This window comes from Delphinapterus leucas, chromosome 10 (genome assembly GCF_059928025.1).
Source record: "Delphinapterus leucas isolate spDelLeu-1000000601 "Yukka" chromosome 10, BTC_Dleu_Yukka2, whole genome shotgun sequence".
NCBI lineage: Eukaryota > Metazoa > Chordata > Mammalia > Artiodactyla > Monodontidae > Delphinapterus > Delphinapterus leucas.
This window is the reverse complement of record NC_143138.1, coordinates 100338346-100362998: the sequence shown is the minus strand read 5'-3', so window position 1 is coordinate 100362998 and position 24653 is coordinate 100338346. Positions and strand designations below refer to the sequence as shown.

Sequence of the window (24653 nt, the reverse complement as noted above, 5' to 3'; positions counted from 1 at the left end):
TACCATCATACTGCTTATGGTCACTGAGATCAGTCTGTAGCTCTGCTCCACAAATTCCCAGCTACCTGGCCTTATACGATCACTTGGTCCCTGAAACTTGGTTTCCTCCTTTGAAGGTGGGCATGGAAACACCAACGCGGAGGGTGTGGGGGAGAACCAAAGGCCGGCTCGTAGGGAGGTCTCAGGGAATGGCAGCCCCGGGGCCTGGGTGGCTCCCCCCTCAGTCCCCACCACCCTTTCCCCAGGGCCTTGTTGAGCTTCCCGAAGGCAGCGACTGCCTCGTTCAGTCTCTGTGTCTCCCAAAAACCAAGTCACCATCACCTTCGGATCAGATACTTAGAGAAACACTAGTTTTTTCCTTGTCAGTCAAAACCAAGAGCTGACATGACATGACATGCTGCCAAATGCCTCTTGGGGCAGGGACTGAAAACCTACGTGTCAACCCAGCCGTGGTCGCCGCTGATCTCTATGGCCTTGCTGTGCTCGCCCGCCGAGATGTACATCTCCACGGCAGCTTTGGGCTCGTTGATATTTCGAGCCCAGTCGGCCTGTTTGGTGATTAGCATCTTTGTTTCTTTGGGGTCTCCAGATCCAAGGAAATCCTGAGGAAGCACAACAAACAAAACCATTCCGGATTAGAACTTCCTGCTGCCAGCATTACGTCAGGCTGCTGAAGGCTGCAGCAAGGAAGGGCCCCATTTGGCTGCAGCAGGCGGTCAGGATGCAGGCATGAGCCCGTACCCTCGGGGCGGACTGCGGGCAGGCCCAAGTGCTGGGGAGGAGGGCTCGCAGGCCGCCCCACAGGTGCTCCTGGGTGTACGAGGTCAGTGTCAAGGACTATGGCCCTCAATGTTTCTTGCCCTTCCCACTAATGGACGTTTGTTCTTCAGCTAAACAACACTTTCCCGAATCTCTGGAGTACTGCATACAACCCCGCGGTGTGGGAGGTTTATGATCAGAGTACTTTGTTTCTCTCTCATGTAGAGTTTGATGTATGTGTAACTATTCCTTTATAGTGACTTTACACAATTTCAAACAGTCAGACCTAAAATCTTTATTCAGAGTGTAAGGATGATACCACACGCCTCAGAGTGAGGCTGAGTATGTGGTCCCCTGAACTTAAAGGAGGCAAGATGGTTTACAGAGTTCTACGACGGCCCCTCAGCCATCACCACACTGCAAGTCTCACTGGCATCCGTTTTCTGACTCTGTTCATGTTCTGCTGCCTGAACTCAGGGCGTTGCCCCCTTGGCTTTGCCCCAGCTGTTTGCCTGGGGCTGACAGGGAGCACGAGTGGTTTTGGTTAATTACTTCTCAACAGGATAGTATCAGACCCTGTCCTGAGATCAGGTCTGCAGGGGTGGGGACAGCAGGAGGCCGTGGGGGATCTGAGGCAGGGGGAAGGGGCTGGGAGAGAATCCATGAAGGAGGAGAGGCCTGTGTTCCTTCCACCGCAACAGGGGCCTCTGAGGGGCCGTGCCCAGCTTCCCCAGGTTGGCCTTAGAATTCGCAAGAAACAGTCTCAGAAAATCACCTCTTTTCAGGATACAGTTACCCAAAATATGTGTTGAGGGTTGCCATAGTTGAGGCAGCTTTTGGTGCTGACAATTTGAAAGGTGGGGCTTTTCAAAAAGGGAAATTGAGAGTGCTTGGAGCCCAGCTCTGCACTCCTCCTAAGAAGCAGTTTGTCTCAGGAATAATGTACCCTGCAGAGGCTGTGCTGTGTCAAGCTCACAAAGCATAAGAAAGCACTCCTTTCTCCACTGTACATTCCTGCCTCTTTTATCAAAGATAAGGTGACCATATGTGCGAGGGTTTATCTCTGGGCTTTCTATCCTGTTCCACTGATCTATATTTCTGTTTTTGTGCCAGTACCATACTGTCTTGATTACTGTAGCTTTGTAGTATAGTCTGAAGTCAGGGAGCCTGATTCCTCCAGCTCCATTTTTCGTTCTCAAGATTGCTTTGGCTATTCGGGGTCTTTTGTGTTTCCATACAAATTGTGAACTTTTTTGTTCTAGTTCTGTGAAAAATGCCAGTGGTAGTTTGATAGGGATTGCATTGAATCTGTAGATTGCTTTGGGTAGTAGAGTCATTTTCACAATGTAGAGCAGAGAAAGGACAGCCTCTTCAATAAGTGATGCTAGGACAACTGGACAGGTACATGTAAAAGTATGAGATTAGAACACTCCCTAACACCATACACAAAAATACGCTCAAAATGGATTAAAGACCTAAATGTAAGGCCAGAAACTATCAAACTCTTAGAGGAAAACATAGGCAGAACACTCTATGACATAAATCACAGCAAGATCCTTTTTGACCCACCTCCTAGAGAAATGGAAATAAAAACAAAAATAAACAAATGGGACCTAATGAAACTTCAAAGCTTTTGCACAGCAAAGGAAATCATAAACAAGACCAAAAGACAACCCTCAGAATGGGAGAAAGTATTTGCAAATGAAGCAACTGACAAAGGATTAATCTCCAAAATTTACAAGCAGCTCATGTAGCTCAATAACAAAAAAACAAACAACCCTATCCAAAAATGGGCAGAAGACCTAAATAGACATTTCTCCAAAGAAGATATACAGATTGCCAACAAACACATGAAAGAATGCTCTACATCATTAATCATTAGAGAAATGCAAATCAAAACTACAATGAGATGTCATCTCACACTGGTCAGAATGGCCATCATCAAAAAATCTAGAAACAATAAATGCTAGAGAGGGTGTGGAGAAAAGGGAACACTCTTGCACTGCTGGTGGGAATGTGAATTGGTACAGCCACTATGGAGAACAGTATGGAGGTTCCTTAAAAAACTACAAATAGAACTACCATATGACCCAGCAATCCCACTACTGGGCATATACCCTGAGAAAACCATAATTCAAAAACAGTCATGTACCAAAATGTTCACTGCAGCTCTATTTACAATAGCCAGGAGATGGAAGCAACCTAAGTGTCCATCATCGGATGAATGGATAAAGAAGATGTGGCACATATATACAATGGAATATTACTCAGCCATAAAAAGAAACGAAATTGAGTTATTTGTAGTGAGTTGGATGGACCTAGAGTCTGTCATACAGAGTGAAGTGAGTCAGAAAGAGAAAGACAAATACCGTATGCTAACACATATATATGGAATCTAAGAAAAAAAAAATGTCATGAAGAACCTAGGGGTAAGACGGAAATAAAGACACAGACCTACTAGAGAATGGACTTGAAGATATGGGGAGGGAGAAGGGTAAGCTGTGACAAAGTGAGAGAGTGGCACGGGCAAATATACACTACCAAACGTAAAATAGCTAGCTAGTGGGAAGCAGCCGCATAGCACAGGGAGATCAGCTCGGTGCTTTGTGACCACCTAGAGGGGTGGGATAGGGAGGGTGGGAGGGAGGGAGATGCAAGAGGGAAGAGATATGGGAACATTATATGTATAACTGATTCACTTTGTTATAAAGCAGAAACTAACACACCATTGTAAAGCAATTATACTCCAATAAAGATGTTAAAAAAAAAAAAAAAGAAAGCACTCCTTTCCCCTGATTAGCACTCACTTGTCAGAAAAGTACAGTCAATGTATGCTAAAAACCCACTTGAACAATTAGCATTCTCTCTTTTCTTCCATTTGCTTTCAGGGTAATTGGGTAGCCCCTAAAATAACATATTAGACTGGCCTAAGACAAGCGATTCTTTTCAGGAGAGGAAGGAGCATCATGGCCCTGATGCTGAGGCAGCTTTTGGTGCTGACAATTTGAAAGGTGGGGCTTTTCAATAAAAGACAGGCCCGCCTCGCTGGCTTGGGGCTCTCTGCAGTGCACACAGGTGAAGGGGCTGGAAGGCAGCCACTGACTACCTGCAGATGCCTGGTTTGGGCTGTTACAGTCCCAGCCTTTACTCTTGGCAGCTACAACGTGTACTCTTTATGCCAACACAAAGCCGGAAACTCTTCTTTAACCTGGTTGGCTAAATGAGGTTAGCAGCTGGGGAAAACAGGCATCGTGAGAGAACAGGAATGTCCTTCAAAGGGAGTGCTCAGTGGACTCCGGGTGTCTCACTCACTCTGTAGTGAGAAGGGTCAGAGGCTAAGAGCAAGCCATAAATTTGGGTAATCAGTGTGGAGACCAGGCAGGGACACAGCTCCTGGGCTTGAAAGAGTCTCCTCCAGCCCCACGCTCCAGCTCCTGGAGCTCGGACCTAATAGAAGTTAAGTCTAAATGGTGCTTCAAGGCTCAGCAAACTGGGTTTCCAAAGGTTCCCTGGTCCCATGAAGCTAATTTACACATTATCTGGGGCCACGGCAAAGACTCTGTCCTGGAGTGGACAGAAAGAGGTTGTGCTGAGTGATGAATGAGACTAAACTGTGTTCGCATGCTTGGTGATTTTGATAAGGATATACTACATAAGAGTTAAGAGCATTATAATTCCCTTTATCTCCATATAAACATGTCACTTCCCCGGAAAACATACAATTTATTTGTACGTGGGAAAGTAATTTAAAAATTTTCTGAAAACCAGATTGAATCTTGGGAAGCAATTTTTAAGTAAACAAAAACATGTCATGTTAATAAGCACTGTATCTTCCCCCACCCCCCACATAATGTGTACGTACACATTTTCTCAAATTCAGACTGTCGGGGGTCGGGGGGTGGTGAATGAAATGGAAGCAACCTACTTGGATCCTACTTGGAATTGTGATCAAAACCTGAAACTGGAAACAACCCCCAGCGTATTTACCTTCATGGAGAGGCAGACCAGACGGACTGCGTAAATGGGCTGCCTTTCTGGGTGGAAGAGCGTAGGCGCACAAAGCCCACTGGAAGTGTGAGGAGGGGCTTCAGTGCAGGGCGGGGTGGGGCTGGCGGGGGCTGGTCTGAAGGACGGCCATGCTGTGGTCACGCCTGGCTCCACTCACTCTCCCAGCCTTTCTACAGCTCGGCCTTTGTAAAGGGCTTCCTCGTGGGTTCATTTCTGCAATTCTCAGAACTGAGCTCAGCTGGACTAGGCGACCCTCCAAGAAGGAAATGGAGGCTGGCAAAGTGCAGAGCCTCCCCCAGGTCACCCACAGGGAGGCTGGGACTCACGCCCGCTCTCTGGGCACCACGGCAAGGTGCTGTCTCCTATGCCACAGCTGCCCACCAGGACTTTGCAGAGGACCCGGGAAGCGCTGTTGGTCCAGAACAACAACCAAGCCTAGCTGTTCCTAAAGCCTGAATTCTACCCTCAGGGATTCGATCCTTTAGTTCAAGGTTTTATCCTTGGTTTAAATGTTGTCACCCCCAGAAAGAGACACCCTGATTTAGGTGTTCTCAGTGTGAACGCACTGTTAAATTGTGTGTGTGTGTGTGTGTGTGTGTGTGTGTGGTGTGTGGTGTGTGTGGTGGGGTTTGGGGGAGGATAGAAAAGTTGAAGAGGGCAAAAAGGGGGCTACCTGAAGCACCCAGATCTGAGGGTTGGCGTGAAGGAGCCACCAAGGAAGAGACAGACTGGAGCCCAGATGCTTGGCCAGGTACTAATGACCAGCAACTCCCGGGCCGCATCACAGGGACCCACGGATGGTAGAAGATAAAAGAGCATGCAGCCATCTCCAGGAACAGAAAAGCAGGGGAAAAAATGGGGAGAATTTTCCATCTTGAACTCGTTAGCTAATTACCATTAACAGCCTCTAATTGGTTGTGGCTGATGACTCACTGAACATTCTGAAGCCTCTCTGAGGTTACCCGGAGACAGGTTAACAAAGGCACCTCCATGGAAGGAAGATCCTGGCTGTTCCAGGCACCCACCCTCTTTTCACCCGCGCTAGGCGAACCTGCATGTGTCCTGGTGGTCTGGGGTCCTCAGTGGGACTCAGTCTCACACAAGCCACCAGGAGCTGCTCCAGGAAGACTGCCCTCACCTACCTTTAAAGGCCCAGACCTGTTGGGGACTAACCTTAACAGGGGCCCTCCAAATGCAAGAGGATATCTCCCCCAACCCCAGGCGAGCAATGGGGGCACAGTGTGCTCACAGCGGCGGGCAAGGCCTCTGTCACAGTGCCTTTGAGGCCCAGTGCGAAGCCCAGCACCAAGCAGAGCAGGCACTTAGGAAACCGTGGCTGGAGTGAACCATGCTGGCCTATGTGGTGACAACGGCAGAACCAGCTCATGCCTGAGGACACAGGTTCTCAGTGGCTTCTGACAAAGGTTTGAGAGACTTTGTGGGAAACAGAACCCCGAACCCTTAACAAAGGGACTATGCTGGTTAGGACTCACCGTCCATCCAGTTCTGTCACTGACAAAGCTCTGAATCGTTACACTCTGTCCCTTTTGACATCAGCCTGAAAGGTCAGTTGTAGGTCAGCTTTAACCAGTGGCCTCCGATGGTTCCTCATTTATCAATGTGCCCACAGCTGTTCTGAGGCCACACAGCTACCGTCTGTCCGCACCACCTCTGGGGTAGACAGCCTGGAAGCCGCAGGGTCGGGACGGCAGTGGGCAGGCCATGGACGGGTTACCTTGGCGTACTCGAACATGCGGAGGTCTGTGTACATGTCGAGCGCGAGGTTCTCGTGCCCGCTCCTCTTGTACAGTCTGGCGGCCTCGTGGAACTTCCCCTGGTAGGAAAACACATCTGCCAGAAACAGGTCATTGTTGGTCTCTCCCCGCTTCTTCCTCTCCTGGAAAAATTAGAAGCACAGGAAACGGCCTCTGCAGCCATGGCAGGAAGCAGCCTTTACAAAAGTTAGATGTTGCTATTTCAGGTTAAGCCCCTGGGCCTTCCTACTGGAACCTACGCTTGGCTCCTGGGCTGTTGTGTCTCTCACCTAGGTTTCTGGTGGGAATGCTTGACAACAAAAGCAGATTTGTTTTTTTCCAGATGAGTGAAGATCAAAAGAGATGCAAACTTTTGTTTGTTTAATGGAAATTCCTCACGGCTGCTTCCTTAAATATTCTTCCAAGGAAACAACTGCGTAGTGAGGATGGTGTGTACCGCCCACTCGTAGGGGGCCCCCAAGCTCTAAGAGCTCCGAAATCCCCAGGCCTGGTTTGGCCGAGTTGTTACTCATGATAATGGTGGACAAGGACAAAGTTTAGGGTTTCTTCCCAGAAAAAGATCAACAAAACAGGATAGAGAATCTTACTACGTCCCTGTCTCTAAAAAGAAGGCGAGCAACGCCGTGTGTTGAGAACCCACTAGGCGCCGGCTACTCCTCACCCAAGTGTCACACTGCGGGAAGCTGGGACTCGGGAGAGGGGCAGGTCACGATCACACAGAGCTGGCATTTGGACTCTGTCTGACTCCAGATGCTCTCTGTTCCACGTAATACACCCTTCGGAAACTCGTGACGGCCTCCAACAATACACCTGTGCGCGCACGCAAACACACACACACACACACACACACGCGCGCACACACAGGTAGCAGTGCTGAGAATGAGAACTGGCACTCTCCCCTCCCTCCTGTGTTAGGGAACAGTCAATAGTCTACAGCTCAAGTATTTGTAAACACTCAATAGCACCCAATCTCTCATCCCCAGCAGTCTCCTTTTGCTTGTTTTCCAGCAAGTGTATCACAGTGGAGGAAGATGAAACATTGAATCAAACTCCTAGGCAAGGACTTCCCTGGTGGCACAGTGGTTGGGAGTCCGCCTGCCAATGCAGGGGACACGGGTTCAACCCCTGGTCCGGGAGGATCCCACATGCTGCGGAGCAGCTAAGCCCGGGCGCCACAGCTATGGAGCCTGTGCTCTGCAGCCCACGAGCCACAGCTACTGAGCCCACATGCCACAACTAAAGCCCACGCACGCCTAGAGCCTTTGCTCCACAACAAGAGGAGCCCCCACTCGCTGCAACTAGAGAAAGCCTGCACGCAGCAACGAAGACCCAACACAGCCAAAATTAAAAATTAATTAAAAAAAAAAAACAACTCCTAGGCAAGCTGGTGAAAGTTACAACAGCTGCAGGCAATACGCTTCCCCCCGGACAGAAATAATTTTTAACCCCCCCCAAAAAAACCCCCAAACTACACATAGTTTAGGCTAATCTGCCAAATAAACTAACTCCTAATAGTAGGAAATGAATTAAAATCTTGCAGTGAGATAAAGAAATAGGTTTCACTAGGCGTGGAATTTAGGCCAAATCAGTTCCAGGCCCCAGAACCCCACCATGATCAGTACAAAGGATTCCACACACTCAGTGTGTAAGAGCCACATGGACAGATGCCGTTCCTCCTGCTATCAGCACAGTTGCATCTCGCCCATCCAAAAGAAGCGCAGTAAGGAACCCCAGTTCTCTGGAACAATGCTGAATGCCTAGAAGCAAGCAACTAAGGCCTCAGAGCAAACAAAATGGATCCGCACTCAAAGGCACTTTGCTCTTTTTCAAGAGGCAATTCTTACAAGTTTACTTTGCCCAGCTCACAGCACACCGGAAGAGACAGTACACGGGATCTCAGTAAGACGTGATAAGTGGCCAGAGTTGGTCCTCACAGAGGTCGGTTACTTTTACACAGAGAAAAATTACGTTCCATGGCCTCATGTTAAGACCCCTAGATCCAGACCAGCTGATCTACAAATGTGGCCCCTAGTAGTAAGTGATACTGGGCATCATGGGTAGGTGGCTCTGAAGAAACCCTTCACCGTGCAGGTGAGGACTGAACAGAAGACAGAGATGCTCCTTGTGACTGTGCTGGGGGAGGGAGAGGGTGTGCAGAGCAAGCGCCAGGAGCAACTTCCGAGAGGGCAACACGGCCCAGAGGAAAGACAGCGGGAGCTTGGAAAACAAAACTGGCTTAAATTCCAACCCATCTTTTTGCCCTGGGGACGTGACACAGCCTTTCTGGGCCTTAGTTTCCTTATTTATCAATAGAGGTAAGAACAGCAGCTGCCTCATCAAGTCGCTGTGAGGATTTAAAATCGTGTACACGTCAATCACGCGTGCGGCATGGAGCAGGCACTCAACAAACGGCAACTATTACTAGGCCAAGCAGGCTGTGAGCTCCCGCAGGCCTCTTCCACTCAGCTCTCTGCCCACTGGGCTCAGCCACACGGCTTGGCCCACGACAGGTGTTTATTATGCTGAACTGAATCGAAGGGAGGAGACATTTGCTGATCTCCTCACTGCTTCCATATGTGAATTCAAATGTATCTCACGTTCCCGGAGCCTCACAATAAATCTGTTCAGAAGAAAAAATATGTAAACCTTTTTACGGACAGACAGCCTGAAGATGCACAGGAATGAAAAATATTTTCTCCCATCACCCAGCAAATGGTGCAGCTAGAACCAGCCTCTTTAGGCCCCCATCCACCTCTGGGTGTGGCTGACGAGGTCCAGGCCGGGACTGGCGGGCTGCGGGGAGGGCTCAGAGCTCCGCAGGCGCCAGCTGGGTCACACGCCTCCCTCCCCAGGGCCCATCCCTGCAGGTGGGTGCAGACCATGTGCATCTGGGAAATGCCTCCTACACTGGCACATTGTTGGAGCCCTAGAGGGGGGTAGCAAGCTAACAGCCACTGCAAGGATGAAATCCGGTTACTGAGAACTGTTTAATCCTCCCAGCAACCCTGTGAGGTAGGTCTCATCCCATTTCACAGACAAGAGACCGAATCTCTGAGGGATTGGGGACCCACCTGCCTCACCCAGCCAACAAGTGACAGACTGTACTCCCGGCTCCCACGTGCTGGCTCCCCCCATGTGGCACTCTGCCCCCCAGAGCAAGGCTGTGGCCCGGACGCCCAGACACCAGTGGGCTCTGTCCATGTGTCCTCAAGACCCTCGCCTGCTGGAAGAGCCGCCTGCAAACCACAGACAGCGCATCTGCGCTTCCCTGAGAATCAAGAACGCTTCATCTTTTACCTCAATGCTGTTGATGAGCTCTAAATACCGGAGGTCTTGTACTCTGGTGAAGGCCTACAGGGGAAGAAATGAAAGAATAAAATCAGCTGCCTTCTGGGCTTCAAAAGTGCGTGACTGGCTGGGGGTGGGAGTCAAGCTTTAGAAAGTGAGCCAGTAAGGAGGGAAAGAAACAAGCACTGATGAATCACCGTGTGTACTGGGAGGGTCCTGCCACCCAGGGAAGCGTGGCTTTATCCCTGGGATTAGTCCATATGAGGAACAGCAAAGAAGCCCTGGCGGCATCACTCACTTTGGGACGAGGTAAACAAAACTCGGATACTGCAGTCAGTGACGCGGCTGGCTTGGAGGAATCTCTACGCGAAAGGGAAGACCAGGCTGGTCTGAGCCTCTGAGGCAGCAGCACAGGAGTGGGAGTGGGGGGACGTGCTGATGGAGGAGAGGCCGCGCGTCCACCTCAGTGACCAGGGTGGAGCACAGGAGACAGCCTTGCTTCCCGGTCAGGGCACAAACACAGGGCCTGTGGTGCCGGCACAGGGGGAGGAGAAGAGGGGAAAGCTGAGAAGGAACAAAGATGGCTTCGGGAACGAAGGGGGAGGTAGGGAATGAATCACTCCAAGTCTCTGGAAGGCAAACTCTTATGTAAATCCTAAAAGTGGAGCTCTTGCGTTGGACTCGCAGTAAAGCCAGAGATTTTAACCCATGGGCTACTAGAAACTTCTAGGCAGCCTTCTGCAAGCAAACTGATGTTAGCTAAGCCCCTTGTGCTGCTTTCAGATTCTGCAAGGGTTTTAGAGGAACATAGCCCACCCTGTCAGGCAGATCTTCATGTGGCTTTGCTGCCAGCATCTCCTCCCATTTAATTCCTCCCAGGCGGGCTTCTCTACAGCGTCCCATATGAAATGGGCTGACACATGCCTGGAGGAGGCAGCAGGTCCAGGAGCCTTCGAATTTAAAATACAGAACAACAACCCTGGCCAACTGCTCTCTCTGCTCAGCTGCATGACATCCTCCACCTAAAAAGCCAGGAGATTAGCAGGTCATCCGGCCTCTGGCTGCCTCACAGATGACCAAAATGTGACTTTATCTCTTCATCCTGCAGGGCCAGGCATCCTATCAGGGGCTGGGGACCCAGAGACAAACATGACTTGGCCCTTGTCCCCCTCTGTGATTCAGGGGCCCATATTTTAAAAGGGGAGGCAGGCAGATTAAACAGATCATGAACTCTCCCTGAGCCAAGAGCTATACAATTCCGAACTAGATGCCCTGGAGAACACAGATTCACTGTTTGGAAACGGGCAGGGGCAGGAGGCTGGAGGCTGGACTAAGCAAAGCATCACAGGGTAGGAACCTGACAGATGGGACCTGAAGAGGGGTCCCTTGAAAGGGTCAGGCAGGCATCACATAAGCAAAGGGATGAGGGCTCAAAGCACCCATTTTCCACACAGGAGGGCTTACAAGCTATCGTCTAGATCTGGGCTTCCTGAAAGCAACATGAGGGGGAAGCCTGGGGTGTCTGGCAAGGTAGCAGAGAGGAAAGAAGGAGCATTCTAGGTCTCAGTCCTGGTTCTGAGACCTTCCAGCTGGGGGGCGCTGAACCTAACCCTTGCCCGCCTCCAGGCTGCCAACAACTTCCTTATGGAAAGGGGCAAGCTAGCGAGGTCCTCTCCACGGCCTTCCTAGTTCTGCTCTGCTAGGATTTGAGGACTTGTCACCGTAAGAAACGTGAGTTTCTTCAGCCCTGACACATTCTGCAGAGTGAGGGGTGCCCTGGTCGGAGCGGTCTGAGTCACAAGGCCCGTGGATAACCTCAAGTAGAGGGAAGTGTGGGAACAGGGCCGCATCTGCAGTTCTGCTTGGGGCTGCCTTCCCAGGTGTGAAGCAGCTCTCCTCCGCCATCTAGTGGAGACACTGGCCTATCGCCGGGAACCACCCTCCACCCCCGTGTGCCTGAGACTTGGGCAAAGCAGAAAAAGAAAGGCTGGGGAATGGGAATTTGGATAAAATGATCAAGTTCTAGTCTATGGTTAAAGTCTTGTGGGCTTCACACAATAATCTCTATTCTCAGGGAGCGTTTGGAGGATACAGGGTGGGGAGGAGGGGTTCCAGTTTAGTTTGCGTCAAACGTTTCAAACGTTTGCTGAGCGCCTAATGGTCTACGGCACCGTGCTTGGCGGTGTTGGCTGATGCTAGGATGAGACTGATGCTTAGCTGCTGGGTGTAAGGAACTGACAATCTCCCCGGAAGACTTCTAATTTCATTCCAGGCTAAAACCAAACAAACAAAACACATTCTAGGAATCCTTTGTCATTCTTCATCCCTCCTGGCATTTCTGGGTGGGGCAGGAGAGGGAAGCTCCCTCGATGGACTTGCTTCCTCCCTCCTCTGAATTCTTAAGAATTCCTAATAGCCCTCCTCTATTACCACTTTTCTTATGCTAACTAGATCTAAAACTATGATACAGATAATTATCGTATCACGGTGATTTTACTTGCTGTAATAATGGTTGGCATTTGTACAACCACTGCCAGTTTTAGAATCCCTCTTACAACGTGGGGGTTACGCCTAATGACACTGTCACGCAAGCCTGTCAGTCCCGTTTTCACCGTCCCGCTGTAGGAGTGGGAGGGCTGAAGCTCCAAGAGAAGCGGCTGGCTGGGGTCATCCAGCCCGTGCAGGCACAGCTGGGCCTCAACAAGGCTGCTGAGTCCCGGCCTGGTCCCCATCCACTCTCTTTTCAGGCCTAGAAGTCCCACCCTAGCACAGGGCAGGCACCACACATTTCTGCAACCACTTGCCCACTAGCCAGGAGTATGGGCTAAATGAGGGCCTGCCTAATTGACTGTGGGTTAGAAAAAGAGGGGAGGGAGGAGTAGGTAGGGGGGTTTGGAAGCCACTCATTTCCCCACCTCAGGCTCCAGACGGAAAACCCATCTCAGAGACGGAGCTGGGCTTTTTCTAATGTGGGGAAAGGGGGCAAATGTTTTCAACCATTTCTGTAGTTTTAATAGACTAGGCCAGGAAACAACACCATGAATCAAGGCCATGAATCATGCATGCCATGAAGGTATGTGTGGAGTGACACTGCCGTCAGAATCAGAGAACTTGACCATTTCTTCCAATGTACTTAGCGGAGTGCCAAGAAAAACAGCATTGTGTAATAAGTGGCCCTAATACCAGTAAGTGCTTATACCAATGATAAAAGCTACTGGTGACTGAGCGCTGACAATGTGCAGGCTTTGCTGTGAGCTGTGCATGGATGGTCGCTCATAAGGCTGACAGCTACAGTCTATCAGATGCCCCTTCTTCTGTGTTAGGCTTTACAGGCATTATCCATTAGATCCTTATAACTCCATGAGGATGGGGCCTGTCATCACCCTAATTTTACAGATGAGCAACCTCAGAAAGGCTGTTACCTGCTGAGGCTCACGGAGGTGGCTGTGCTGGGATCCCAGCCCAGGTCAGTCTAACTCCAGAGCCCATGACAGTAGGCATCTGCCTCCTCAAGGGAGCCTGCGAGGACCAAATTCCAGCTCACGCTGACTGACGCTTACCTTCTTTGCTGTTTCAAACTCCAATCCTTCTAAAGCTTCCATGGCCAGCTCACGCCAGTCAGTGTCTGTCACGCCCAAGCAAGCAATCTTGTAGGCTTCTCGGAACATCTTCCTATCCAGGTACTGGTACATCGGAGCAGACTGGAGGATTTCATCAAAAGGAAAGAAGACTGCTTTCAGAGCAATGGAACAGTCAGATGCACACAAAGCCCGATTCCACGTGTGTGCACCAACTTAATGACGAGTGTCACAGAGCAAGGCCACAATGACCCATCAGCACCCTGCTCAGCCTCACCCCGGCCCACCTGATGCCCTTCCATTCGGCCACCCCTTTCACAGCCATCGTATTGAACCACCGTATTTAGCAGCACAAACTTCCACCCGCCTCCCCTCCACCACCACCGGCTTTCCCCACCTCCAGGGTGGCCGGATCACAAGATGTCACCCTTGCCTGGAATGCCTTTGCCCCTCCTCGCCCTCTGCAAAGTACCTAATTGGCTTTAAAGGCCCTGTTAAAATGTCACCTCTTCTGTAAAGTCTTCACTGACCCCTCAAGGGGTTTTATTTTTATTTTATTTTAATATTTGTTCATTTATCTGGTTACGCTGGGTCTTAGTTGCAGGCTCCTTAGTCGTGGCTCGCGGACTCCTTAGTTGCAGCTTGCCAGCTCCTTAGTTGTGGTAGGCAGGCTCCTTGGTTGTGGCATGCGAGCTCTTGGTTGCAGCATGCATGTGGGATCTAGTTCCCTGACCAGGGATTGAACCCGGGCCCCCTGCATTGGGAGCATGGAGTCTTAACCAGTGTGCCACCAGGGAAGTCACTCCGGCTGTATTTTAATTAAAAGTCTGTCCCCATAAGGCTGTGCACAACCTGAGGGTGGCGGCGGGGTCGTACTTAACTCCCTCAGCAGGCCCTCAGTCTACGTTTGCTGAAGGAATGAACAACGTTACTGAGGAAGGGGCCTGGGATGGCCTCTTACGAAGAGGGCGGAAAAACCTGCTTCTCCCAAGAAAGGCTGCCATCTCCTAGTGCCCTGGCCCCGGGAACCTTCCTACCATCCCTCCAACCAGACAGGGCTGCCTCACCATGACACCTGTGAACAGTTCTTAATAACTTCTTTTTTTAGGTTTACTAAGTGCTTTTGGATCGGTCCCAACAGCCCTGTGTAGTAGGTATTACTGCCCCCTGATTACTGCCCGGAGACTGAGAGGGCAACTGACCTGCTAAGGACACAGAAGTGGCAAATGGAAGCCCTGGGGCTGGACTGGGGGCACGCTGTCCAGGTTCCGTGCTCCTCCCTGCCGTGTGTGTGTGTGTGTGTGTGTGTGTGTGTGTGTGTGTTCTTTCGCACACAAGAACAGGTGTGAGCTGGGTCCGGGTGTCCTCAACAACGAAAGGCCAGTCAGCGTGCTAAAGGGACTGCACCCCTCCTTCTGGCTTCCTGGGCAGTGGAACTGATCCGCCAGTGCCTCTGCGCTAATGGTTCCCAAATGTGGAGCTGGAAGAGCTGCTGTCTCTGTCTGGGGCCTGTATCTTTGAAATTCCCGACCCCATTTTTTAGCTTTAGAGTTGAAGGAAACTTGTTTCTTTTTAAGCTATTCTCCCCTCTGACAGCAAGACTGCTTCTCAATGCTCACCTTTTCTGCCCTGCCCCCCCATCTCCCCTCCCTTCAAGGGGGCAGCAGGGCATGAAGCGGGGAGCAGTTGAGCTAGAACCCCGGCCTGGCTCAGCCACATCCTAGCTGTGGGGTTTGGGGTAAACTCATTAGCTTCTGTTACAATGCCCTGCCCAGCCCACTGGCTACCAGTGCGTTGAAAGTGGGAAGGTGCCAGGCGAAAGCGAGCCTGCTCCCTCCCCACTGTGCTTTCTCAGCACAGAAACACACCTGCTGCTCCTCTTTGTCTTTCCAGACCTTTCTGGGCTCAGACCAACTGTCACCACCTCATGGAAGCTTTCTCAAACTCCCCAAGAACAACGAGCTTTCCTTTCTAAACTCCTTTGGTGAACAACCTCTGTTCCAATTTAGTTGTTCTGCAGGGTTTGCTATTTAAAGATTGATAATAACAATAATAGGAATTGGGCCAGACAAAACCTGAAGGATGGGTGCGTTTAGCTCCACTGCAAGGAAAAGTGAGGCCCAAAGAGTAAAAGGAGCGGCTCAAGGTCACAGCTGGTTGAGACGGCAGAGTCAGAACTCAAACCCACTGCTCCTTCCCCTCGACTGCCCCCAAGGCTGAGCCCCGAAAGGGTGGTTCCGAGACTCAGACAAGCACAGGAGAAGCCAGCCCAGGACAAATGGTTAACACTCGGGCTTGCCTGGGAGGCACCATCTGAGAACGGGAGTTTTAAAAATATACTGAGGGAACAAATGCCCTCTGAGCTCTACTTGATCTCATTGTTGCATTCCAAGCATGAAGTCACCACCGCCCTGAGAAGCCCGACCAGGGTTCGCCGCCCTACTTGGCAGCCCTGACTAACCAATTCTTGCATAAGATGATGTAAATTTCGAAAGGAAACCAGAAATCCCCAGAGCGGGTCTGTTTTCTCCCTCCTCTCTGGGCCAAAGCCACAGGATGGCTGGAGGCAGAGGCGACAGATAAACAGCCTCTGTCTCGAGGCTGCCTTTCCAAACCCTTGGCAGTAGTGACCTGCTGCATCAGCAGGACGGCCTTCGTGCAGCCAAGGGGGCTCTGGCTGCTGAATCTGAAGGACTTGGCTTCAGAGGAAGCTCCGCGCTGCCCTGCTGGCTCCTCTTGGCGGCCAAAGCCAGGGAGCAGCAGCAAACTGCATTTATCTTCGAGGTCACGATGGCAGTCTTGGAGGAAAACTGTCACTCAGCATGGCCTGTCTGGCACGGTGGAGGAGGACTGTGTTTCTGGTGGCTGTGGAGCCAGGGCTCGGGATGGGGAGCCCCGCGAGGAAACAGTCCAGCAGGGGCGTTTCTTGCCCCTCCTCCTGCCCTGCTTCCACCCACCTCTCTCCCTTCTTTCTCTGGCTTTCTTTTTTTCTCTCTCCTTTTCCTCAGATCTTAATTCTACTACCATTTATTGAATAACTGTTCTGTGTCAGGCACTATTAATTCCCGAAGCAATAAGTAACAAGGGTATCATCAGCTTTGAGGGAGAAGCGGACCCCAGCCCCAGCCTTTACAAGAAGCCAAGGCAGGGAGCGCGAGTGAAGGTGAGGTGTCTGGAGGGGGCGCAGACGGATGAAGCCCAGCTGAAGGGCAATCTGGAGACACGTCTACAAATCTTTCACATAGACATGACCTCTGACCCAGCAATTTCACTCCTAGGAATTTATACCAAGGAGCTATACTGGGATTGGTGCAAAGACTTAGCTAGAAAGATGCCCACTATCTACAATAGGGAAAAAGCTGTAAACAGCATGACCATCGAACAATAGGCGCTGGTTGAGTAAGTTGTGGACATCATGTGACAGGACAAAAAGCAATCATTAAAAACAATGGGGGCAGCAGGAAGGGGGTGTGGTTATAACAGAAGGGCAACCTAACACCAGGGACCTCGTGGGCTGATGGCAGAGGTACCACTCACATACACAGGTGATAAGTCTGTACTGTGGTTGCAAACTTACCAGCGGGAACACCTCGGCAAGTTGTACAAAGGATCTCTGTATGATTTCTTACAATTACATGTGAATCTACAATCACCTCAGTATTTTTAAATGCTAGAGAAGCACATTTACTAATGTGGAGCCATGTTTCCAGTAGATTGCTGAGTGAAAAAGCCAGAGTGCTAGTTGATGGCCAATGATTCATACAAAGTGATGGGTCTGCAGTATGTAAATGTCAGGTTAATTAGAAGATTATAATCCACATTCAGTAAAGTAAGTACAGTAAGCCTGAGGTTTCATCTATAGGAGCAATACTTACAGACAAAAGTCACAGAACAGTATTTACAGTATGGTTCCACTTTTGTTTAAAAATGTTTATATAAAATCATATACTCATAATTGCGTATCACACATCTATTATATGTACATATAGAAATGGTCTGGGTGCATATATTCTACAATCTTTAACAGTGATTCTTGGGCTTCCCTAGTGGCACAGTGGTTAAGAATCTGCCTGCCAATGCAGGGGACATGGGTTCGAGCCCTGGTCTGGGAAGATCCCACATGCCGCAGAGCAACTAAGCCCGTGTGCCACAACTACTGAGCCTGCGCTCTAGAGCCCACGAGCCACAACTACTGAGCCTGCAAGCTACAACTACTGAGCCCGTGAGCCACAACTACGGAAGTCTGTGCGCCTAGAGCCCGTGCTCCGCAACAAGAGAAGCCACCACACTGGGAAGCCCACGCACCACAACGAAGAGTAATGAAGAGAAGCCCCCGCTCGCCACAACTAGAGAAAGGCCATGCACAGCAACAAAGACCCAACATAGCCAAAAGTAAATAAATAAAATAAATTTATTAAAAAAAAAAAAAAAAAAAAAGAGTGATTCCTGGGAATTTCCTGGTAGTCCAGTGATCAGGACTTACTGCTTTCACTGCCAGGGGCCCGGGTTCAATCCCTGGTCGGGGAACTAAGATCCCACAAGCCTCAACGTACAGAGTGATTCTCTCTCGAGGATGGGGAATTGAGGGCTAGCCTCTCCTTGGCACTTGTCTCTATTTTAAAACAGCTCTACAGAGGGCGCGATTCCCTTGGGGAGAAGACAGGAAGCTGGGGCCGCCGGGGTTAGGCCAGCCCCAACTTGGGTCGTCAATCTCTGCCCTCCTGTCTGTTTCTGCCCTCCCCACTACTCCGTGGCTCTGGACTCCAGCTCCCCCCAACCCCCCACATCTGTTCTGGCCTCCTCCTGGTTTGAGGGACGGGTGCAGACAGTCCCACGCTCCCTTTCTGGCTCAACAGACCTCGGCTCCCACGCCCCGTCCCACCCATATTCTCTCTCACACGCACACACCACCCCCTCACACGCCATGCGGACGCCCTGCTGGACTCCCAGCTGGACTCCCAGCTTTGCCAGCTTGTTCCACTCTGTCCCACGCACGGCTCTCAGTAAAACATGCTGTCTGCTGCCAGACAACCTTGCATACCCCTCCCCACCCCTCCCAGGAAAGGAGGATCAGAAAGAAATGGAGGCTCAGTGAGGTTGAGCTGTTTGCCCAAAGACACGCAGGTTGCAAAGGGTGGAGATGGGGTTCAGGTTCAAGTCCAGAGTGCCTTCCATGCTGTCACGGCTGCCACTCTAGTCTCTCTCCCCTCTCTCCTCCCCAGTCCCTCCCAGGCACCACGAGGAGCCTGGCTTTCCTGGTCTCCTCTGCCCTGCCCCGGCTAAGAGCTGACAGGCTCCCGGGTTACCTGTGGCACCTCCACGGCCGACATAGAAAACGCGTGGAGGCAGAAGATCCTGGAGCCGTTGTAGCCGACCACAAAGCCCTGCAGCTTCTGCTGGTGCACGGGGAAGGTGCTGGCCTTGATGTTGAGGTAGCCGCCTCCAGAGAAGCAGAGCATGTCCTCACACTGGGTGTTCCAGGCCACACTGTTGGCGTTCGGCTCCTGAGGAACAGGGATGGTGAGGGTGACAGCCCCGGGCGTGGACACCATTCCTACACTCAGACAAGGGCTCCTTTTAAAGCCTGAATCACACTAAGTTGCCAACAGTGGGGTGTAGGGAACGGGGGGAGAAGGGGATCGGACAAAATGGACAGGACACAGAGGCAAGCTCCTCTTTGCACTATGTGTGTAGGAATTTTTTAATAAGCAAGCATTATTTTTGAAAAATATATTATTATCCCCAAGTATTAATAATTACATAGTGAGAAAATCAGCAAGGTGGGTTCTAGTTCTATTAAAGAATGAATATACAAAGCTGGTCATGGAAGAAGGTTTAAAAGGGTATATTCCAAAGAATTAACAGGGATTGTTTGAGGGTGGGTGGAATTGTGGGTAATTTTTATTTTCTACATTTTCTGTTTGTCTGAAATTTTCTTTTAGTCCATGAACATCTATTGTTTTTTATAATAAGAAAAAGAACAGTGAGTTATTTTTTAAATTAGAAAATAATACATTCTCTCTGCATTGACAATTCACACATGTAAAAACTACAGTCTCCCTGGGAGGCACCCCTCCCCCTCACTTCCCCTCCAGAGTTTTCTGCTCAGCTCTGGGGCCCCAGGGACCAGCAGATGTTCATACCTTTCTGCCTAGAATCTGTTACAATGCCTGAATCGTTTATAATGAGCATGGATTACTTTTATAATGAGAAAAAAACAATATAGCTGTTTTTGCTTGCAGGGGGCTGGGGCAGCTGAGAGGAGAAAAAAAGATAGCTGGGAATGTTTGTGTCTCCTGGCAAGATTGGAGAATTACCTTCCCTGGCTGCCTGCAGAACCCTCAGTGGGGACTGGGAAGGACACACACCCTTCCACTCCTTCAAGGCTCAGGCGCAGATTCACAACTGGGGGCCTGCTAACCTACCTCCAGGGGATGGGTGTTCAGTCTGGAGAGAAGAGACGTAACACCGAGGGCCCTATTCTGTGCCAGGCACTGAGCTAGGTTCTACGGTACCTTATTGAGCCCAGCAGCAATTCTGTGAGGGGGCAAGTACTAGTTGCATGTTAGACGTAAGGAGAAATTGAGGCTCAGAGAGGTTCACTAACTTGCTTGAGATCACACAGTAAGTGATGAAGGCGGGACCGGAGGCAGGTCTGTCTGAAGGCACAGCCTGTGCTCTTTCTTTCCTCGAAACCACTCTGCCTCCTGGTGATGGGGGCGAGTTGCTATGGGGGAGTCGCCTTGGGCTAGTGGTAGCCAGGTGTCCCCTTCCAAACGACTGAGGCCGCCCCCCCCTGCTGTGCTGATTCTGCTGCCGAGGACAAGGAGGAGCCCTGATAAAGGGTCCTCAATCTGCCATGACACAGGGACACCTGCAGTGGCTGAGGAAGCCAGTCAGGGGAGGCTTTAGCTCTGGGGGGACCCGCCTCAGGCAAATGGCCCTGACCGCTTACAAAGCCCTAAAGAGGCAAAGAGCAGCACCGAGTCCAGCAGAAAGCCAGTGGACGCTGGGCACGGAGCCTCTGGATGGCTCTTCTCCGGGGACACCCCTCCTCCAGCCACAGGACCAAGCAGTGTGTAAGCAACTACTGTCCCCCGCACACTCCACCTCCTGTTGGCTCTTACAGTATCCTTGGGAAACAGCAGAGGAAGGGCTGCCCCCATCCCTTCCCTTCTTTCAGATGACAAAACCGGTCCTGTTTCCTGACCGTGTCTCAGGGCACTCGCAGACACAGGCAGGCCTCCAGCCGGTGAGCAGCAGACTTTTTCAAAAGAATCATCTTCACATTAGCCCACCTACTGAGAGCCCACCTATGAGCCCCACTTAGACTGATTATTACTCATTTACTGCTCACAGTAACCTCATAAGAAAGGTGTAACTTGCCCACCTTACCTGTGAGGAAACCGAAGTCCATGAGGCTCGCCCAGCTCCCGCCGCTCACATGCGAGGTGCAGGCTGGGCCCGGCCTCTTGGACTCTGTGCTGCTGTGTGGTCCCCACACGCTACACCTCACTGCTCTCCCCGGAGGCCCGCCTGGGAGCCAGAGTGAGCCCTTCCTGCAGGGACTGGGAAGCCAGGGGAGGGTCTCTAGGCAAGGACCTCGTCCTGGGCGCTCCTGGGGGTCACCTGAAATAGCAACTCCTTGGTGTGGATGTCATACACCAGGCACGTGTCGTTTTCATCCACCACGGCCAACTTGTTGCGGGAGGCGCTCATGTCCAGGCAGCGCACGGCTGTGGCCTGCTTTAGCAGGACGATGGCAAAGAGACTGTCCACAAAGATCTTCAGGATCTGGCAAAATTTCAGAGGAACACTGTGAGTCCCCAAGGCAACAACACCCTGGAGCACCGCCAGGCCGTTGGAACCCGTGTGCTCTACAAGAACAACTCCCACTAACTTCACCAGAGGCTCTGTGTGGAGAAAAGGACCCATCAAAAGAAAGTGAACGGGGCTTTCTCCATAGGAGACCGGGAGTGTGGTCCGTCAGAGGTCGCCAAGGTAATGACAGTCCCCAAGACACAACCAACTCACTTGAGTGTCTGCTTGACTGGGGACTATTAACAACATTACCCAAACTGCAGGGTTAGGAGACAGCATCTAACGAGAGCTGAGTCACAAACTACCACGGGAAGAGGCGCCTGTAAACACTAACAAGACATCTGGTGTAGCCACAGCAAGATGACGATGACGATGCTGGTGGTGGGGATGATGAGAATTTGGAGTTGATGATGTACATAGCTATCAGTTATTGACCATTTTTGACAGCCCTGTGAAACATGTGGTATTCTCTTCATTTGTAAAACCTGAGCCTCAGAGCGATGAAGTGACTTGCCTAGGGTCACACAGCTAGTGAGGAGCTACAGATGAACATGACCCCAGGTCCACCTGCCCACAAAGCCCATGCTCTCCAGCCTCGCACTGGAAGTGACAGCAGACAGAGAGAAGGAAGCTGGCTTTCCTTCCCCGTGGTGTTGCTACACTGTGGCCCCTGCCAATCTCAACTTCCATGACTTCCGTCCCCAGGAAAGGCCTGACAAGGCTCAGCCACAAGCCATCTGCTAGACAGCTTGACTCTCAGGCTAATGCAGTTATATTTTTCCTTTCAAATTTCCATGTAACCCACTTAGAACTTTCTTCTTCTGAGCAAAGAACACACACACACACACACACACACACACACACACACACACATACATATCTGCTTAACATTTTGTAACCTAGATTTTCCACATCTATTTGAGCAAAGGGTCCATTTGTCTTAAACATCGAGTAACAGCGTGAGGACTAGTACCCTCTGGGATACAAGCTAGAACACATGCCTTGATCCATTCATTGCTCTAACCGGGACCTGACCTAAGGAACGAGCTCTGCCTTCCTCTCTAGCAAGGCACTGAAACTGAATCTCTAACAAGTCTCCCACTTTCTGGGTGACCTTAAATCCACTAACCCACTCTACGGCAGCCCAGAGGCTGCAGGGCCGACTCTGTCAGAACTCGGCATGCTATGAGTCGGAGCATCTTTGGCCTGAAGCTGTCCTCATAAAATGGAACTCTGGGATGCCCTCCAATGTGCCTGGGGCGGGGGGTGGGGTGAGGCAGGGGAGCCCTGCTCCTGCCCCGGGGAACCCACCTCAGGGTCACAACCAGTCTGGTCACCAGTGTCTGCCTGCAGATAATCAGCCTGATGGGAGACGTGAGGGAGCACTCACCTGTCCGTTCTTCAGGCCGACTAACAGACCCTCCCTTCCTGGGGGGCCGCCGATCACCTTGATGTAGCGAATGAGAGACTCCATCTGCCACTCCCGCTCCTTCACTCCGCTGAAGGACAGGCACTGCAGCCGCTTCTCCTAGAAAGCAAGTGCAGCTCTGCGTGATATTCAACAGAATAAGCATGCCCAGCCCTCCCAAGGAGGTCTGCCTGCACCTAAGGGATGAAAAACACCTACACGCTCAGTACCTACTGAACCCCATCTAGACCCCCTGCCTGGCACCACTACCCCTGCACACAAGTTTTCCAGACGAAGCCCAGCTCAGCCTCAGTTCTTGAGCAGACCTCCAGGCGGCCACAGCCAGAGGCAGCAACCAAAAGCACAGCTTTTTGCTACATCTATCCCATAACCTGTGGTACCCCTAAACTGCCTGAAGTTCTAGATTTTTAGAGAGATTTTAATAGTATTTTACATCCAGTGATTCCTAAAGGATTTCTTCCATTTTATCACTTCCAACAGGCCTAGTTTCTTGAAACCAAATCCACCTCTACTTCCAAGAAAGATGCTGGGCTGGCCTTCTCTTAAAGTCTTTCCAAACCCGCCTGGCGTTGACCTAGATATTTCTAGGAAGCTCTAAGTTGAGAAATGTTTTTCTGTGAAAAAAGTTCTCAGAAGTAAAATTTCCTTTACGACTGTGAGTTGATATAATTTTTTTTGTTGTTTAACTGAAAGTTATCACAAATTTTTAGGTGTATATGTTTACCAAATAATATTGATCTTCCTTTTGTGGGATATCAACATATGCTTTAAGTCATTAAAATATATATACAACCCCAGTTTAACAAAGTGCTTTGCAATACAGAAAAGTATTTTCCAGTTTATGGCCCATGACTTTCTGCTAGAGTGTGACTCATCTAGATGCCAATAAAATGAAAGCAATGAATAGCCACTGAGCTTGATGGAAAGGGCCCTGCTTCCCAGTGACCAATTTTAAAGCCGTGAGCTGGGTACCCCACTCTTGGAGGAAGCGTGAAGTGGATGCGGCCCCACCCTCCCAGCCGCCGCTGCCCACCTGGCAGAGGATGATGTGGTCGGCACACACCACCAGGAGGTTACATTCGAACTTCCTAACAATCTTCTCCTTCACCCGGTACCGCATGTCCAACGAGTCATCTGAATACAACTCGTAGATGAGGATTTTCTCGGGCAGCTGGATAGCTAATCGATTTTTGTAGATGGCAATTTTCTTGACAAGCTCTTTGCATTTAATCCGAACTGTCAAAGAGGAAAAAACAAACAAACAAAAACCCAGCTCTACCAAGAGGCTGTTAAGTAAGGTAGAAGGCAGAGAAATTAAAAGCCACCATTTAGTTACTGCTATTGGCAATTAAAGGAGACACTCTCATCAAAATATCTTTACAGAGTGTCTAATATGTACAATCAGCTCTGCTAAACTGAGATCCAAAATTGTATACAATGTTTGTGGTCCAAAGCTTACAACTGGCTATGGAAAGTAAAATTCTTTGTGCTACCATCACTTGCTGAATATAAATCTAATTCCTCTGCATGGCACTAATGGCCCCTGATGATCAGGAGCCCGTCTGGGTAACGGCCTACACCTCTGGCCACTTCCCACCCACCACCCTTGACAACAGGGAACCAAAGGTAGTTTCTGGTACACACTAGGGTCTCACACTCTTGCTACAGACCAGGTGGAGAAAATGTCCTCAGGAAGGAAACCGGGGAGCTACCCAAGTAGCTACACCCTCACCATCATAGCTGGAATCTTCAACCAGAGGTGCTGCTCCCAGATGAGGACCAGAGGATGCCACCTGAATCTGCAGGACAACCGTCGATCTGGATCCCTACCCACAGGCCCCCAGCAGTGTGCTGTGGCCAGCACATCTGGATACGAATGCACTTGAAGTCAGTGCATTTAACCAGCATGGCCACTTGGGTGGACAGAGGAGGAGACTGACTACACTAGGTCTGGAACCCTGATCTTCTGACCAAGCCTGTGCAGCCCACTGCGGG

General features: G+C 50.5%; 1 protein-coding gene across 7 annotated transcripts in view; it reads right to left on the bottom strand.

Moving 5' to 3' along the window:
• The window catches only part of IFT122 (intraflagellar transport 122), a 77606-nt gene that overhangs the window by 24310 nt on the left and 28643 nt on the right, over positions 1 to 24653 (bottom strand). For all 7 annotated transcript variants that reach the window (XM_022562744.2, XM_022562735.2, XM_022562736.2 and 4 more), the window contains 8 exons: positions 23692 to 23894; positions 22620 to 22757; positions 21038 to 21202; positions 18715 to 18912; positions 13391 to 13531; positions 9840 to 9893; positions 6503 to 6664; positions 436 to 602 (listed from right to left, as the gene is read on the bottom strand). In XM_022562744.2, coding sequence (XP_022418452.2) covers positions 436 to 602; positions 6503 to 6664; positions 9840 to 9893; positions 13391 to 13531; positions 18715 to 18912; positions 21038 to 21202; positions 22620 to 22757; positions 23692 to 23894 — 1228 coding nt within the window. The remainder of the gene's footprint in view (positions 1 to 435; positions 603 to 6502; positions 6665 to 9839; positions 9894 to 13390; positions 13532 to 18714; positions 18913 to 21037; positions 21203 to 22619; positions 22758 to 23691; positions 23895 to 24653) is intronic.